We start from the raw sequence: 17,946 nt of genomic DNA on the forward strand, positions 1-17,946 counted from the left end.
ACCTTGAACAACACAGGTTTGAACTCCACTTAGTTGTGGAGTTTTTTTTTTTTCTTCCTTGATAAAATCAGTACAGTACTGTAAACTTACTTTCTTTTCGTTGTAATTCTCTAAAATGTTCTCTTGTCTCCAGCTCTCTTCGTCATAAGAATACAGCTTAATGTGGGATGTGCGTGTTAACCCTTCGTGTGGTCGATAATAATGCTTCCGGTCAATAGTAGGCTATTATTAGTAATTAAGTTTTGGGGGGAGTCCAGAGTTAACATGTGGATTTTTAACTGAACTCCAGGGGTGAGCACCCCAACCCTCAGGTTGCTCAACATCTGTATTTGTCTGAAGTTGTACAAGAGAAAACTGTGTTAAGCATTTAAATCTTTTTTTAATGGAACGTTGTGGGAACTAAGGGGATTCCCCTCAATTTGAAAGAGCGGGGGAAGGGCAGAGAGAGAGAATCCCAAGCAGACTCCGCTCTGTCAGCACAGAGCCCAACTCGGGGCTTGAACTCACAAACAGATCATGACCTGAGCCAAAATCACGAGTCGGATGCTTAAGTGAGCCACCCAGGCACCCATGTTTGAGTTTTTAAAACTTTGGGCATTTTTCCTTGTCATAAGTATTTTGTGAAAACCGGTGGCGCTGAATCTTTATTGATATGTGTAATTTACGTGATTGTTCTTGAAAGCTGTTTCTGGTGTTTCATTGGCCTCGGTGAGTGTGTAAGTTCTATTTATTAGAAGAACAGGTTGTGTTTAAGTAATTTTATTTTTTATTACTGGGCTCAGATTTAATGAAATGGCAAAGTGGGAAAATTTTTGAAGGATATGAGCTTTAGAATTTATTTTAAACCCATTCAGATTTGAATGTGTCACTTAGCTTTTGCCTTGAGCACTGCCTGTCACCTGGCAGTCTTCGTGTGCCCACCTGCCCCCGTGTCGCCTGCCGCCTCGTGCTCCGTGTGTGGCCCTTTTTGGCTTTACGGAAGGGTTGTGGGTTACAAGACGTACATTGGTTGTCTCTGGGCCTTCGGGTGGACTTTGGGTGTGGGGAACCGTGGCTCCCACCTTCTCTCGGGGGCCCCCGGCCGCAGGCGGTGTGGGCACTTGTGTGCTGGCGCGGAAGTCGTGTCACACTGATCTTTTACAAGGGGTGTGGTACGTGTGCTGCGATCCCCTTACTGGGTGCACGTAAAAGCAAGGCACAGGTGTTTGTCGCCTGGCAGCGAAGGGAGCTCTGGGGGCTCAGCTGAGCTCGGCGGGCAGCTTCTCCTGACAGGAGTGAGGTTTGGCATTTCGCACTTATTATTTGTTTGGATTTGTAAAAAAAAAAAAAAAAAAAAACATTTTAAGTTTATTTATTTTGAGAGAGACTGAGCGTGAGAGTGCAGAAGGGGCAGAGAGAGAGAGAGGAAGAGAGAGAGAATCCCGAATAGGCTCAGCACTGTCAGCACGGAGCCGGAGGCAGGGCTCGAACTCACAAACCATAAGATCGTGGCCTGAGCCGAAAACCAAGAGTCAGATGCCTAACAGAGCCACCCAGGCGCCTCACTTATCTGGAATTTTTCATTCGCGCGTATCTTGCAGATTTTAAGAACGGCAGGGGCCGCCGTATTTAGAAATGAAGCGATTGCTTTCACTTTGCAACAGCAGGAAAATGCCGGTTTGCCTTTTAGGGTGAAGGAGCGGCGAGAAGCCCGAGCGCGGCCGAGTCCGTGGCCGCCGGTGCCGCAGCCGGGCCCTCCTCGTGCGCCAGAGGTAAGAGTGGCCGCGGCCTCCGTCGGGTCCCGGGCCTCGGCTGCCGGGGCCCCTTCGGACGCCGTCCCGGAGACCTCGTGGGGGCGGGAGGCGGACGCCAGCCCCGAGCCCCCCGTGTCTGCGCGTGGGGCTGTGAAGCGGGAGCGGAGAATTCTAGAGAGATGCGTCCAGCGTGTCCGATGAAGTGAGACGTTATATGGACTCAGGAACACCTGCTTCCTGAACGATCACCTGCCCCGGTGGTTCTCCGAGGTTCTGGCTCCAGGACCCCTTACGACCCCTCACGACCCCTCCAGCCCCGGGGAGCTGCTGTGTGTGTGCCCGCTGTCCGGATCGGCAGTATTCTCGGTTCAAAATAGTCATTCCCTTACAAGTAACCCCGGTCCCCCGGTATCTGTTAACGTAGTGTATTTTTGTGAAAAATAACGTTTTCAAGATGAAAACCCTGCGGTGAGAAGAGCAGTCTCGTTTTACACTTGCGCAGCTCTCCACCGACCACCGGCTCCCCGCGGCTCGGCCTCAGCGTCGGGCCGTCGGGCGGGCTGAGCCAGCTCCCGGCTGTCCGGAAGCCCGGCCGTGGCCCGGAGGAGAGTGCGCGGGGAGGCACGGGGCCGCTGTGCGTGTCAGGGCGACGGTTCTGACCCCGCGGGCCCTGCCGGGGTCTTGGGAGCCTCAGACCCCACTGAGAGCTGCCGGCCTGTCCCAGAAGTGACATTCACGAAGAGTTCAGTAATTCTGCCTTCGGTTTGTCTAAGGAGCTTGTCCTGACCAAAGACGATTTTACGTTTCTCACGTCTGGGACGTGTGTGGTTCAGTAATGGCTTTCACTTAAGAGGTGACTCGGATGGCGTGCGGCTCAGTCTGGCGTCCTCGGGGCGGGGGCGGGGGTGGGGGGGAGCCACGGCCTGCCTGGCGCCTGTTGTGCCCGCACAGAGTCTGGTGGGCGCCTGAGGAGCGGCATTGCCGTACTTAGGCCTGAGACCTAAAAAGCAAGAAATCCCAGTTACCGTGGTGGCTCAGATCCGTGATCTTTGACCTGTGGTGTTAAAGGTCCATTTCGAGGTCAGAGCCAAGATTTTCTCTTTGCCTCGTTGATCTCCTGTGTTTACCGTATGGACTTAACTGTGGAGTAGTTTTTAATCAGAACTACAGTTTGTGTCCCCACCTGCACCCCCAAGTTGGAAATCCGGTTTCTGGGCAGAGCACCTAGGCTCACAAGTGAATTCAGCCCGCTCCAGGAAGAGAGCTTAGTGAGTACGGTCGTCTCCGGGAGAAGGTTTAGAGCTCTAGTCTGAGTGTAATTACGCCTGAGTAGTCGCCTCACATGATGACGTGTTTGCGGTTTCTGAGTCTTTTTATTTTACTGTTGAGATTGTTCAACGATTTTGGTTATCTTTGAGCAGAGTTATCTTGGACACCAATGGGTTATGTTGTTCGGCAGACATTATCTACAGAACGGCCACCGGCCCCTAAAAACGTTACTTCCATGATAAACCTAAAGACGGTTGCTTCATCAGCAGACCCCAAAAGCGCTAGTATGTCACCCTCGGAAGTTTTCTCTGCGGACCCTTCCTGCAAAGAGAAACACGTCCACCCTACTAAAAAGGTATGTGTCCCACTTGGGTTATGTTGGTCTTCTCTGCCCCTGACCGGGTAGTCTCGTCATCTCTTCTCAGCTCCTAGGGGAGTGTCCCATTCTGTACCGTAGTCCCGATCTGACTTGGTCCCACTTGCTCCTTGAGAGAAAGTCGAACCCCAGTCCGGGAACACGACTGGTGGAGAAGGTGGAACCCCAGTCCGGGAACATGAGCGGGAGCTTTTCGAGGGAGGGGCCCTGTCCGTTTCAGACCCGTGGTCTCCGTGGCCGTGAGCCGTCGTGAAGCCTCTGAGGGAGAGACGCCGGCAGAAGCTTAACGCTCTGGCGTGTAAAGGCTTGCTCTTTCGCCCCCTCGTCCTTCGTCTGTTGAATTCCAGCTGCTCTCCCTGTTTACTCAACAGTAAAACCGTTGAGTTCCACCCTGTGGGATCAGCTGCGTGTCAGTGATGCTTGGCTAACTGCAGCTTTCTTGTTGTAAGATAGCATTTCAGAATCCACGTTTCTCTCTCCTTTCAAATAATTTGAAGCTGTCATCTTTATTGGTCCCTTCGTTTCATTTCTTAAAGAGCCTTTTTTACGGGTCTAGATTGTGTTCTCGAATCTCACTGTGTACTGGTACGTTATTTCAGGTTGTAATATGGCCGTGTTTGTTTAGTGCAATGATGTCCCGTCTTTTTGAGGGCGGGGATACTCTCTCATACCCCTAGTGTCACAGACTGTCCCCCGCAAACGGGAGCTGTGCGTTGACGGTCAGTTTGAGGGAGACAAGGTGTGCTGGCGACAGGTGCGGTGAGGTCACAGCTGTGTGCCTGCCCTCACGGCTCTGCGAACCATGTGCAGGACTCCGGCGGAGCGGCCGAGTCCCCTCTGCACTCGGTGCCGCCAGCTCGGGGCGTGTGGGCACAGGCCGCAGGATGGGGCGCGTGGGCCTCTGGCTGCTGCTTCCCCTCTGCTGCCGTCTCGCCATCCGAACCAGTTTTCCTGGCGCTCAGTTAAATTCTTAGAGTGGAGAGGTTTTGTTTTCCCAGAATCTCTTTTAAAATTCTATTTTGATGATAGGCGCAAGGAAAGTTTTAGAAGTGTTCTAAGCCAAAGATGAGAAAATTGGGATCGCCTGTGGTCTGATAACCCAGAGGGCATGGTCTCGTGTGTAACGGAGATAACGGGGTCACAATGGTTTTTCCCTCTGAAGCCTTTTGCTGTGAATTTTTATTATCAAGATAATGTTACATCAGAACGTAATACCACAAAGACCTGCTTGTGAACAAGGTCATCTTCTCCTCCCTTTGTTGTTCCCTCCCAGGGAAGCCTGTGTCAACAGCCTGGTACGTGAGCTACCTCAGGGTCCCCAGAGCATCAACAAATAGAGATTTTTTTGTTTTGCTCTTTGAAGTTTTTTTCTTTTCGACAAAAATGGGGTTATTCTGTACACATCACCCTTCACAGTTGCCTTGTTCGCTAACGAGATTCCATGGACAGCTCCCGTGGGTCAGTAGGTAAACCTTCTTCTCGGTACCACTGGAGGCCAAGTCCCCGCTGGGGATGAAGCAGGACCCCAGATGCTCCATTGGAGCCCCTGCTCTGTTAGTGCTTCTGTCCTGACAGTCCGGCGCTGTGCAGACAGGTACTGTTAGTGCCTCGGAGGGGAAGAAGAGGGAGAGGCTCCGAGGAGATGCCATTGCTCTTGAGCTGGAGTGACGGTGCAGTCCTAGCCTACATCCAAGTGTGGGCGCGAGTGCAAAGGCCCTGAGGCCAAGGTGCATCTGACCTGATTGAAGAAAGGCCAAGGGACTGAGGGGGAGTGGGAACAGTGGCGTCACATCAGCCGGTGTGGGATGGGCCTAGGCAGTTGTCCCATCCGGAGGCTCCCCAGGGGGTTCCGATGTGTAGTTTAGGGACCACTGGGCCGTGGTGCCAGAAGGGGCACGCGAGTGTTTGAAAAGACTTCGAGTCGGTATTAGAGACATCTTTTTTGGCTCAGAAGTAGGTTTGTCCACGTCTACCGGTTTAAAAATAACCGGATGTGACAACTATTTCAGCAGACTTCTTTTCCTCGATTACTCTGCTGAACGCTGGCTCTCTGGAAAATAGGGACGAGGAGCCAAACTCGGAGCAGAGCTGCCCTGTGGTTGTACAACCTGATATCTCAAGTTTGCTGACTCATGGGAGGAAGCACTCTAGTGAATGTCTTAAAAACCCATGATTTTTGCTGTTTTTTGTTCTAGTCCAAAGCGTCACAAGGTGGCGATCCTGAGCAAAATGAAGCCTCAAGAAAGCATAAGAAAAAGAAAGAAAAGTCTAAGTCGAAATACGAAGTTTTGACCATTCAAGAGCCGCCAAGGATTGAAGTACATTTGTATTTATGACTCACCTCGTATGACGTAACAGTGGGTCTGTGGTGATAGAAACGTGGGTTCGTGCTGGCTTCCGAAGGGAAAGTCTCCATTATTTTCTTTAATAGTCTTTGCCCAGTGCTACAGAAAATAGTTGTCCCCCCTTCTCCTTCACTGTGGTGGCCCGGCGTGGTCCCCGAGTCGGCACGGGCGCCCAGCGAGCGCGAGAGTGCGCGAGCGGTCTAGACACGGACTGCCGCCTGGGGTCTGGTAGCGTGTGTACCGTGGGGCTCACGTTTACCCTCAGTATCTCGTTCACCTGGTCTTCCCTTGCCTTGACACGCTGGCTTTTGTGGGGTCTGCTTTTCTATCCAGCAGTGTTACTCCCGTGTGCTTTACTCTGGAGAGAAAGTTAGAGTGCCCTGACTCCATCGGGGGCCCTGGCCGAGGGAGTTACATCCAACTTCCAGCGTTGCTCTGTAGATTCTTTTCCTGTGGCGCCCCAAGAAAGCCCATGTCCTGCACGGAGTCGTGCTGGCTTCTGACTCAGTTCCAGAGTCAGTGTCCTGGCTCCTGGCGCTGGCAGAAGTGTGTCTCAGCATCCAGCGTAGGGCCAAACCTGACACTTTCCTGCATACTTAGGGGCTCCCGGGGCTCCTGGAACATCCCCCCGAGGACTTCGGGGTCGCACGTTTGAAGACCTACGACCCTGTAGAGCATGGTTTGTGCCAACGAGGAGCTCGTGTATTTGTGCCCTCGTTTCCCACATAACTTCTGCGACTCAGCTGAGATGTTAACAGAAGCACACAAGATGCTTTTAAATGGCGGGAACGTCGTTGTTAGAGGCCCCCTGCCCTATTTTCTAGCTTGGGGTCAGCACACGAGACAGGGAGGTTCTGTCTCCTGAGTCTAGACCAACACGCTTGCAGCCTGTGCCCAGGGGGTCAGGGGCCCCCGTGTCCTCGGGACCCTGCTCGCTCTCCTGCGGGGGGGGCGGGGGGGGGGGAGGATTACAACATTGCTCCGTAAATCTAAGAGTCAGACAGCGTGGGGCTGGTGTGGGTGCCCTTGAGGACTTGTGTGGGGCTCGTTACAGACAGAAGGACGTGAGCAAGGAAGGCCTTGCACGTAGGCACACTTGCTCGTGGTCCGCGGATGGCTAAAGGGTGTGTGGTTTGCTCAGGACGCCGAGGACTTTCCCAGCCTGGCTGCGGCGTCTGAGCGCAGGGACCGAGGGGCATCTCCGCGACTTCAATCCAGACAGCAGCCACAGGTAATGTTCCGGTCGAACCCATCACCGCTCCAGGCTGAACTTTTCTTGCTCGGCTAAACCTTATTTTCCAGATTTCTCTATGTACCAAGACAGGTGGTTTGTTGTGATTCATTCCTTCATTGGAGAATCACACCTAGCATGTTGACAGAAACGTGCTCTAAGCTCAAATGTTTTGTCATCTTTTTACCGAGACTTGGTCACTGACTGCCACTGCTGTGTCAGAAAGGAGGGGCACGGGCTGCTGAGGAAACTTGGACTTGAAGGGAATAAATTGACTCCGTTTATACGGGGGGACAAGAATTCCTTTGTGAGGCAGCAGTGTCTAACGGAACCAAAATAAGAGAGCCTCCAAGATTCATACAAAGTGAAGAGCTGGGTCCCCTTGAGGCGCGCCCCCCCCCCCCCCCCACCCCGGTGGATTCAGGGCTGAACTTGGGATTCGCCACCTAGATGGAGAGGTTGCACGTGGCCGGTGTCTTCTCTCGTCTTCAGCATCTTCGTTGTCCTTTTGCCTTTTGAGGTGGAATAATTTCACATTTGCGAGAAGTAAAGTTCTCAGCCCGTGTGCAAATTAACGGGATTCCTGCGTCATAACTGGGTCACCTTCCATCCCTGCCTGCGGAGGTCTCTGTAGCGGGTCTGTGGGGCCCTTTGTGTTCGCCCCTGACGTGGGCCCTCGTCCAGGCAGGATGGCAGGAGTGGGGGTGCTGGAGCGCATGCGTGCAGCAGTCTTCCAGACAGAGCTTACATTTGCTGAGTATATCCCACTCTGTGCCTAAATTTAATACTTACCTGCTGTGTGTATTTTGAATCCTTTCCCCATGACTTCACGGCATTCAGTTGACTCACCTGGGCAGTTGCAGACTGGATGGGTGAGTCAGTGACACCAGTCACTTAGCCTCACACAAACTTTTGTTGCCAGACTTCCTACAGGTCTTGGTTTTTTATCCATAAGTATGCACTCTTATTCACAGTGTAGCCGTAGACTGAAATGTTGCTGGTGTAATTATAAACCCAGGGCTCTGAGAGAAGGAGGAAATAAACAACCGTGGCAGTAATACTGAAAGATAATGTGGGGGGCCCCTGGGTGGCTCAGTCGGTTAAGCATCCGACTTCGACTCAGGTCATGATCTCACGGTTTGTGAGTTTGAGCCCCGTGTCGGGCTCTGTGCTGACAGCTCAGAGCCCGGAGCCTGCTTGGGATCTTCTGCCTCCCTCTCTCTCTGCTCCCCTCAGCTCATACTCTGTCTCTTTCTCAAAAAAACATTAAAAAAAAAAAGATAATGTGGCATCGTTTGGGATTCCTTTAATTTTTAGAAGATTTTTATGGTCTCTGAATCTGTTTCATTTTATCTTGTAGAGGATTGTCACAAAGTAAAGGGTTGTGAGAAGTAGTATTCTAAATAAACTTCTGATTTTTTAATTCCTTAGAATAATTTTAAAAACAGTGGAAAGAAGAGCCAGGTTCCAGTACAGCTGGATTTGGGGGGGATGCTGGCAGCCTTGGAAAAGAAGCAGCACGCCCAGAGTGCAAGAGCGTCCTCCAAGCCGGTGGTGTTCTCGGGTAAGGGTTTTTTCATCCCGACTGCTCTGTGACTGTTGTATCCTGTAATCAGAGGTATTTCTGTAGAATCCAGAGTGCATGGTAGTGGGATAAGGAGAAAGATAACCAGCAGGATGGATCGGGAGTCCAGAGATAAACCCACATATCTATGGGTGGTGAATCTTTGGCCAAATATGTTCATTAAAAGAACAGGGAACACTTTTAAAGATGGTGCTGGGACAGCTGGATTCCTACACACCACAGAAAACTGGGCTTCTGCCTCACGCCATATACATCATTTTCCTCAAAATGGGGCAGTGACCTAAGTGTGCGAACTAAACCCGTAAAAATGCTGGAAGAAATCAAAAGTCAGTTTCATGACTCGTAATTAGACCGCGAACAGGACCACGTAAATAAAAACCAACCAAGGACTTCTGTGTACCAGAGGATATTTTCAAGAAAGTGAAAAGATAATTTACTCGCAGAATGTGAGACCATGTTTGCAAGTCACGTATCTGATGAGGGTTTGATGTCCAAAGATCTACGAACTCTTCCTACAACTCAACGATAAACACCTGCTGAAAAACAGGCAGAGGCGTCGACTCGGCTCCGCAAGAAGATCCACACGGGACCAGTAACCCGTGAAAAGATGCTCCAAGGATCAGTCATCTCACAAATGCAAGCGAGCGCCTCAGCGAGCTGGCTCCTCTCACCTGCTGTGGTCGCCGCAGTCAGACACGGGAAATAGCAGGCGTTGGCGGGGATGTCGAGAGATGGGGGCCCCGGGGGACGTGAGATGCCGAGACTGACTTGGGAAGCCGGCTGGCAGCTCCTCAGAACGCTAAGTGGAGGTTGTCACGTGCCCGGCAATTCCATTCCTCTGTGCCCCCGGAAGAGTTGAAAATGGGCTCGGACGCGTGCAAGCCGGTGTTCGTAGCGGCTTTATCACCACAGTTAAAGGCGGAAGCCCCCGCCCCCCGGGTGTGTACCCGCGCAGACGGCTACTGAGCGGGGTCCAGGCGTCCGGTGGCCGCTCCTCAACCGTGGCAAGGAAGGCGGCCCTGCCACCCGCGCCCACGTGGGTGGACGTGACAACGGTGTGCTGACGAAACGAGCCAGCCTCCGCAGGGCACGTGGTACGGGAAGTATCCAGAGTAGACAAAGACGCAGAGAGTGGATTAGAGGGTCGTGGGGGTTGAGGGTACGTGGACTTCCTGTTGAGCGGGGACAGACTTTCCGTGGGGGCACGAACATCCTTGGGGAATGGGGAGCGATGATGGTCGCGCAACACTGTGCGTGATTGATGCCCCGGGTTGTGCGTTTCGGAATGGTTAAGAGACTAGATTTTTACAAGTTACTTAAACGTGATGACTTTGGAAGTGACGGTTAAATATTGCAACACTCAGATGCTCAGGGGCCTGAGATGTCTACTCTCTGGCCTTTTAAGAAAGGGACCCCAGCAGACCCTGGCCTGTCCGCCCATCATTTTTTTGTGTGTCGTTTTTGTTTTGTTTTTTGGCTGTATTCCCAAGTTGCACGTTGCCGACGTTGCCCCTGCCTGTGGGGGCGTGCACGTCATCACCTAGAGCTCAGCCTCCGTTTATGGGTCGTTTCTCTTTGGAGGCAAAGCGTGCATATAGTGAGGTGCGCACATCCTGGGTAGGCCCTCTGCAGGGTTTTGGCACACGCAGACCTGTGGGACCCAGACTCCCGTCAGCATCCTCGGGAGCTCCCTCCGGCCCCTCCCAGCCCGTCCCTGCCGCTGCCCCAGGCAGCCCCGTGTGGATTCTAGGTCTGCCACAGAATCGTTTTTCCTGTCCGAGAGCTTCGCGTGAAGGGACTTGGTGGTACACGCTCCTTCGTGTAAGGCTTCTTTCGTGCGTCAGGGTGTTTGAGATTTACTCACGTTGTATATGTCAGTTTCCTGGACTGTCTCAGTGATGCTGGTAGTTGTATTCTTACCAGGATCCACGCTTGGATCCGTCACCAGTCTGGGTACATACACACCAACGCCCGGGACCGCTGCCCCTCGGATAGCCCTCCCTGAGCCTTACTTGTCTCAACTCGTCTGTTTGGGAAAGGTCTGCAGGGCTCTGACTGTGTGTCTCAGACCAACCCAGGTGCTTTGGTAGAAGTTGGTAATTTGTTTTTACCTTTACATGTGGGCAAAGTCCGCTTTTCCTCGGCAGTTAGCTTTGGGCTTGTTCTGTATTTTTTAATGGGATGGTGAGTCAGGTGTGGCCACAGGAGGAGACAGAGGAGAGGCTCAGGAGAACACAGTTTTATTGTACTCCCAGGTTCTTAGAGACAGGAGGTGTGGCCTTGGCTGGCAACAGGGTAGACGGCAGGCACAGGGCAGGAGCAAAGGGAGGGCTTTTAGAGGCCTGATGATTAGTGATGTTGAGCATCTTTTCATGCACCTGTTGGCCATCTGAATGTCGTCTTTGGAGAAGTGTCTGTTCATGTCTTTTGTCTTTTTTTTTTTTATTAAAAAATTTTTTAATGTTTTTATTTATTTTAGAGACAGAGCATGAGCAGGGGAGGGGTAGAGAGAGAGGAAGGCACAGAATCCAAAGCAGGCTCCAGGCTTTGAGCTATTAGCACAGAGCCTGACGTGGGGCTCAGACCCACAGACTGAGATCATGACCTGAGCCGAAGTTGGACGCTCAACCAACTGAGCCACCCAGGCGCTCCTTTTGTCTGTTTTTAATTGGATTGTTTGGTTTTTTGGTTTTTGTTTGTTTTGTTTTTTTGGTGTTGAGTTGTGTAAGTTATTTATGTGTTTTGGATACTAATCCTTTATTGCCTATGTCATTTGCATGTAACTTCTCCCATTCAGAAGGTTGTCTTTAAGTTTGATTGCTTCCTTCACTGGGCAGAAGCTTTTTATTTTGATAAAGTCTCAGTAGTTTTGTTTGTATTTCCCTAATCTCAGGAGACATATCTAGAAAAATTCTGCTACAGCCAGTGTCAGAGAAATTAGTGCCTGTGCCCTCTTCTGGGATTTTTATGGTTTCAGGTCTCGAATTTAGGTCTTTAATCAGTTTTCAACTTGTTTCTGTGTAAGAAAGCAGTTGTTTCATTACTTTGCGTGTAACTGCCCGGTTTTCCCAGCACCATTTGTTGAAGAGACTTTTTCCCATTATGTATTCTTGTCTCCACTGTTGAAGGTCAGTGAACCATACAATTGTGGGTTTATTTCTAGCTTCTTGATTCTGTTCCATTGATCTATGTGTCCGTTTTTGTGCTGGTTCGATTGCTACAGTTTTGTGGTAGAGCTTGAAGTCTGGGATTATGATACCTCCAGTTTTATTCTTCTTAAGATTGCTTTGGCTATTCGGGGTCTTCTGTTGTTCCATTCAGATTTTAGGGTTATTCTAGTTCTGTGAAAAATGCTTCGATGTTTTGATAGGGGTTGCATTAAATCTGTAGATTGCTTTGGGTAGTATGCACGTCTTAACGATATTTGTTCTCCCCACCCATGAGCATGGAATATCTTTCCATTTGTGTGTGTTATGTTCAGTTTCTTCTACTGGGGTTGTATAGTTTTCAGAGTACGTGTCTTTCACCTCCTTGGTTAACTTTATTCCTAGGTATTTTATTATCTTTGGTGCAGTTGTAAATGGGACTGTTCTTAATTTCTCTTCAGTCTATTTCGTTCTTAGTGCGTAGAAATACAGCAAATTTCTGTACATTGATTTTGTATCCTGTGACTTTACTGAATTCATTTATCAGTTCTAGTAGTTTTTGGTGGAGTCTTTAGAGTTTTCTGTATATGGTATCATATCTAAAAATAGTGAAATTTTGACTTTTTCCTTACAGTTTGGAAGCCTTTTCTTTCTTTTTGTTGTCTGATTAACGTGTCTGGGACTTCCAGTACTTTGTTGAATAAAAGTGGTGAGAGCGGACATCCTTGTCTTGTTCCTGACCTTAGGGGAAAGCCCACAGTTTTTCACCGTTGAGGATGATGTGAGCTGTGGATTTTTCACATGTGGCCTTTATTATGCTGAAGTGTGTTTCCTGTAGATCTACTTTGTTAAGGCTTTTTAACATGAATGGTGGTTGTAGTTTGTCAGATGTTTTTTCTGCATTCGTTGAAATGATCATATGGTTCTTATCCTTTCTCTTGTTGATGTGTTGTATCACATTCATTGATTTGCAAATATTGAGCCCCACTTACATCCCAGGAATAAGCCCCGCTTGATCGTGGTGAATGATTTTTTTAATGTGTTGTTGAATTTAGTTTGCTCATATTTTCTTGAGAGTTTTTGCATCTGTGTTCATCAGTGATGGAGGTCTGCAGTTCTCTTTTATTGTAGTGTCTTTATCTGGTTTTGGTGTCAGGATAATGCTGGCCTCATGGAATGAATTTGGAAGCTTTCCTTCCTCTTTTATATTTTGGAATAGTTTGAGAAGAATAGGTGTTAACTCTTCTTTAAATGCTTGGTAGAATCCACCTATGAGGCCCTCTCTGGTCCTGGACTTGAGTTTGTTGGGAGGTTTTTGATGAGTGATGCAATTTCCTTGCTGGTAATTGGTCTGTTCAAATTTTGTATTTTTTTCCTGATTCAGTTTAGTGGAGGTTATATGTTAGTAGAAATCTATCCTTTCTTCCAGGTTGTACAGTTTATTGGCATATAATTTTCAGTAATATTCTTGTATAATTCTCTGTGTTTCTGTGGTGTTAGTTATTTTTCCTCGTTCATTTCTGATTTTGTTGATTTCAGTCCTCTGTTTTTTTTTCCATGAGTCCGGCTAAAAGTTTATCGCTTCTGTTGATCTTTGCAAAGAATCAGCTCTTGGTTTCATTGATCTGTTCTATTGTTTTGTTTTGTTTTTTGTTTAGTTCCCATATCATTTATTTCTCCTATAATCTTTATGATTTTTTTCCTTCTACTGGTTTGGGGGTTGGTTGGTTCTTTTTCCACCTCCTTTAGGTGTAAGGTTAGGTTGTTTATTTTAGACTTTGCTTGTTTCTTAAGGTAGGCCTGTATTGCTGTAAACTTTGCTTTTAAAACCACTTTTGCTGCATCCCAAAGGTTTTGGACTGTCATGTTTTCATTTTCATTTGTTTCCACGTGCTTTTTGATTTCTTAGTTGACCCATTCATTGTTTAGTAGTATGTTGTTTAACCTCCAGTTATTTTTGGTCTTTCCAAATTTTTCTTTGTGATTCTTGGTTTCATAGTGCTGTGGTTAGAAAAGATGAATGGAATGACTTCTCTCTTTTTGAATTCGATGAGACTGGTTATGTGACCTAATCTGTGATCTCTTCCAGAGAATGTTCCATGTGCGCTTCGAAAAGTGTGTACACTCTGTTTTATGATGAAATGTTCTAAATATATCTGTTGGATCCATCTGGTCAAATGTGTCATTCAAAGCCATTGTTTCCTTGCTGATTTCCTGCTTGGATTGTCTGCCCATTGCCGTAAGTGGAGCGTTAAAGTCCCCTACTGTTAACGTGTTACTATTGATTACTCCCTTTATGTTTTTTAGTAGCTGCTTTGTGTCTGGGCCACCTTCACGTTGGGTGCGTACATGTTTACAGTTATTGTCTTGTTGCATTGTCCCCTTTATGAGTATAGGGTGTCCTTCTTTGTTTCTTGTTTTAGTCTTTGTCGTAAAGTTTATTTTGTCTGATAAAAGCATTGCTACGCTGGCTATCTTTTCATTTCTCTTTGCAGGATAAACACTCTTCCATCCCTTCCCTTTCAATCTGCATGTGGCTTTAGGTCTGAAATGAGGCTTTTGTAGGCAACATTTAAGTGTTTTGTTTTAGTTCATTCTGTCTTATGTCTTTTGACTGGAGCGTTTAGTCGTTTACATCCAAAGTAACTATTTATAGAAACATATTCGTTGTCATTTTGTTACTTGTTCTATGATTCTTTTTTGTAGATCGTCTCTGTTCCTTCTCTTGCTCTCTTCTCTCATGGTTTGCTGGCTTTCTTTAGTGATATACTTACAGTTCTTTTTTTTTTATTTTTGCATATGTGTTACCAGTGTTTGATTTGTGGTTGTCATTAGGTTTCCATATCATATCTTTATACATAGTTTGTATTGAGTTGTTGGTCATTTAAGTTTGAATCCATTCTAAAAGCACTAAATTTTTACTCCTTTCCCACTGTGTTTTGGGTATATGGTGTCATAGTTTACATCCTTTTATTTTGTGAATTCCTTGACTGAGTTTTATAGATAACGCTTAATTTTACTGCTTTTGTGCTCCCTGCCTTTCTTACTCATGCTTATGTGGTTTTTCCTTTCCACTTACAGAGGCTCCTTTAAAATTTCTTGTAGGGCTCGGTTAGTGGTGATGAATTTTAACTTTAACTTTTGTTTGTTTGGGAAACTCTTCATCTCTCATTCTATTCTGAATGACAGCCTTGCTGGCTAGAGTGTTGTCAGCTGCAAGTTTTTTCCTTTCAGCATCTTGACTAGATCGTGCCACACTCCCTTCTGGCTTGCAGAGCTTCTGCTGAAAAATCAGCTGATGACCTTATGGGGTTTCCCTGGTATGTAACTGTTTTCTCCCTCACTGGTTTTAAAATTGTCCCTTTATCAGTAATTTCTGCCATTTTAAGTTTTTTGTTTTTTATACATTTATGTATTTTGAGAGACAGCGAGAGACAGAGTGTGAGCAGGGGAGGGGCAGAGAGGGGGGAGACACAGAATCCGAAGGAGGCTCCAGGCTCCGAGCTGTCAGCACAGAGCCCGACACGGGGCTCAAACCCACAAACTGTGAGATCATGACCTGAGCCGAAGTCAGACGCTCAACGGACTGAGCCACACAGTGCCCCTCTGCCATTTTAGTTACTAAGTATTTTGGGGTGGACCTCCTTGGGTTTATTTTGTGTGTATGGCAGGGGAGCTCTGTGCCTCCTGCATCTGGATTTTTGTTTCTTTCCCCAGATTTGGGAAGTTTTCACCTATTATTTCTTTAAATTAGCTTTCTGCCCTCCTTTCTCTTCTGGAACTCCTATAATATGAATGTTATGACACTTGATGGTACTGCTAAGTTCCTTCCCTTAGTCTTTTTTCATTTTTTTTTCTTTTTCTCTCTCCTTTTCTACTTGATGGTTTTCGTTTTCCATTGTTACGTTCCCCGGGTCACTGATCGGTTCTTTCTTCTGCTTCCTCTAGTCTACAGTTTATTCCATCTCGTGCACTTTAATCCAGTTATTAAGTTCTTTGTCTCTGATTGGTTCTTTATTTACATTTTCTCTCTCTTTGTCAAGGGTGTCACTGAGGTCCTCCCCTCTTTTCTCAAGTCCACTGAGTTTTTTTTATGACCATTACTTTAAATCTCTGTCAAGAATATCATTTAACTCCATTTCGCTTAGCTCTCTTGCTCCGATTTTGCCGTGTTCTTTCTTTGGGACATACTCTTCTGTCTCCTCATTTTGTCTGATTCTCTGTTTCTGTGTGTTAGGAAAGTCAGCTGTGTCTCCTGCTCTTGGAAGTCGTGGCCTTATGAGGAAGAGGTGCTGCAGTGCCCTGTGGTGCAGCGTCCCCTGTTCCCTAGGGCCTGGCGTTTCAGGGACGTCACCTGCATGTGTTGCATGTGCCCTCCTGTTGTGGCCTAGGCACTTTTTTCCTTCAGTCTGCAATGGCTCTCTGTGCCTGTTTTGGGCAGTGTTTGGTCCCGTGTTGTGAGCTCACCAGTCAGGGGCTGCTGTAGGCTTGAGTCAGACCGGATGTTTGCGGGCAATGTGGTAGCACCGACCGAAACTGCAGGGAGCTTTCCCTGTGTTGTCTCCTGAGAAGCTTGTGTTGGTGGGTGGGTCCTGCAATCAGACCACATGTCCGACCCCTGCCCACTGCTGGGGCCACAGTCGGACCGGTGTGTGTGGTGATTGTCCCCTATCCTGGGGCAGGAGTCACTTGGGAGTGGTGCTGGGCTCTTGTGGAGTTGCTTGCTCACTGCCTGGCTTGTGGCACTGGTTTGGATGGGCTTGGGCCCAGGGCACATTGGAGGGGGAGATTGACAGGAGAGCTCTGGGGCGGAGCTCCTGATACCAGCAAGGTCCCCTGCTGGTCCGCTGCCACTGGGGACCTGCGGTGCACAAGGAAAACTCCCGGAGGCAGGCCTGGATGCAGGGGGTAGGGCTGCAGAAGAGCATGGGAGTGAGGGGCACAGTGCTGGCAAGGTCCAGTCCACTGTGGGAGGGGGCCTGCCGCTCTGCCCCAGAAAGCTGCCGAGGCCAGGGTAGGGGGGCAGGTCCTCAGGAGAGTGCAGGGCTGGGGTGTGGGGCAGGACACAGTGTTACCAAGCAAGGTGGAGAGTGTTCACTCTGTGCTGGTTCCCACAGGTTCCTGGGTGTCTCGGCTGGGGGGTGGGGGAGGGAAATGGCACCTGCCAGCTCTTTTGTTCTGGGAGAAGTCTTCCGAGGATCCCTGCCCCTCCGGCCCATGCTCTGAGGTCAGTAAACATATCTTCCTCCCGCATACCCCAGGGCCTGTTTTCAGCCTGCTGCTTGTAGGCTGTACCTCAGCAAGGCTAGCGTGCTGTCTCTGTGAGGGTGGGTCTCCGTTTCCCGTAGCCCTCCAGTTCTCCCGGCGCAGAGTTATTGATTCTTAACGTTTTCAGGTGCCTATGCCCTGCTTGACTAAGAACCCACAGTGTTAGACCTGTCCGGTTTTCAAAGCCGAGTATGGTGATTCATCTTCCCACTGTGGGTTCTGGGTGTCTGGTGTGGGGTCTCCCCTTCTCCACTCTGCACCTGCTGTGCTGCATTTTCTCCCTCCTGTGGACGGTCCTACAGGTCCCATTTGGCTCCAGGCCGTGTCTCCCCCCCTTCCTATCATCTTTGATGTGGCCTCTTCCATACATTTAGCTGGGAGAGTCTGTTCTGCCTGTCAGGTCCTTTTCTGGGTTATTTACACTCACGTGGCTGTTATCTAGGTGTAACCATGGGATGGGCTGAGCCTAGGACCCTCCTACTCTGCTGTCTTCCCCAGAAGTAGATTTAGACTTAAAAGACCCTAGATTTTCAAAATGGTCAATGAGCATTGGCTTCAACTTAAAGTCACCAGCCGTATTAGCCCCGATGAGACGGCCGGCCCGCCTTTGGAAGCTTTGAAGCCAGGCGCCGACTTCTCCTCTCCAGCCACGGAAAGTCCTGGGTGGCATCTTCTTCCTACGGGAGGCTCTGGCCTCGGCCCCGAACACCTGCCGGTGAGTGCGGCCGCCGTCGTGATCCCCTCAGCCGGATGCTCTAGAGAACTTGCCGCAGCTGCCCCTTCCAGCACTTCCACGTCGGGGCGACGGCCTCCTTCCTCAGTCCTCCCGAAACCACCTCCGCTCGCTTCAGACTCGTCCTCTGCAGGCTCCTCACCTCTGTCAGCCTTCACGGGACTGAAGAGTCAGGGCCTCGCTCTGGGTTAGGCTTCTCCGAAGGGAAGGCTGCGGCCGGTTTCATCTTCTGGCCAGGCCACTAAAACGTTCTCCACGTC

The 17,946-nt window shown here is 49.1% G+C and overlaps 1 protein-coding gene across 10 annotated transcripts in view; it reads left to right on the forward strand.

The window, feature by feature from the left end:
• Positions 1-17,946, forward strand: part of SECISBP2 (SECIS binding protein 2) — a 39,496-nt gene that overhangs the window by 9,502 nt on the left and 12,048 nt on the right. For 7 of the 10 annotated variants that reach the window (XM_053907734.1, XM_019463772.2, XM_053907731.1 and 4 more), the window contains 5 exons: positions 1,670-1,751; positions 3,155-3,357; positions 5,574-5,696; positions 6,865-6,954; positions 8,386-8,518. In XM_053907734.1, coding sequence (XP_053763709.1) covers positions 1,670-1,751; positions 3,155-3,357; positions 5,574-5,696; positions 6,865-6,954; positions 8,386-8,518 — 631 coding nt within the window. Of the gene's footprint in view, positions 1-1,580; positions 1,752-3,154; positions 3,358-5,573; positions 5,697-6,864; positions 6,955-8,385; positions 8,519-17,946 lie in introns of all 10 variants that reach the window. The other 3 variants (XM_019463777.2, XM_019463778.2, XM_019463779.2) reach the window with 3 other exon arrangements.

Source organism: Panthera pardus, unplaced genomic scaffold, assembly GCF_024362965.1.
Source record: "Panthera pardus isolate Hobbes unplaced genomic scaffold, ASM2436296v1 HiC_scaffold_20, whole genome shotgun sequence".
In the NCBI taxonomy this organism is placed as follows: Eukaryota; Metazoa; Chordata; class Mammalia; order Carnivora; family Felidae; genus Panthera; species Panthera pardus.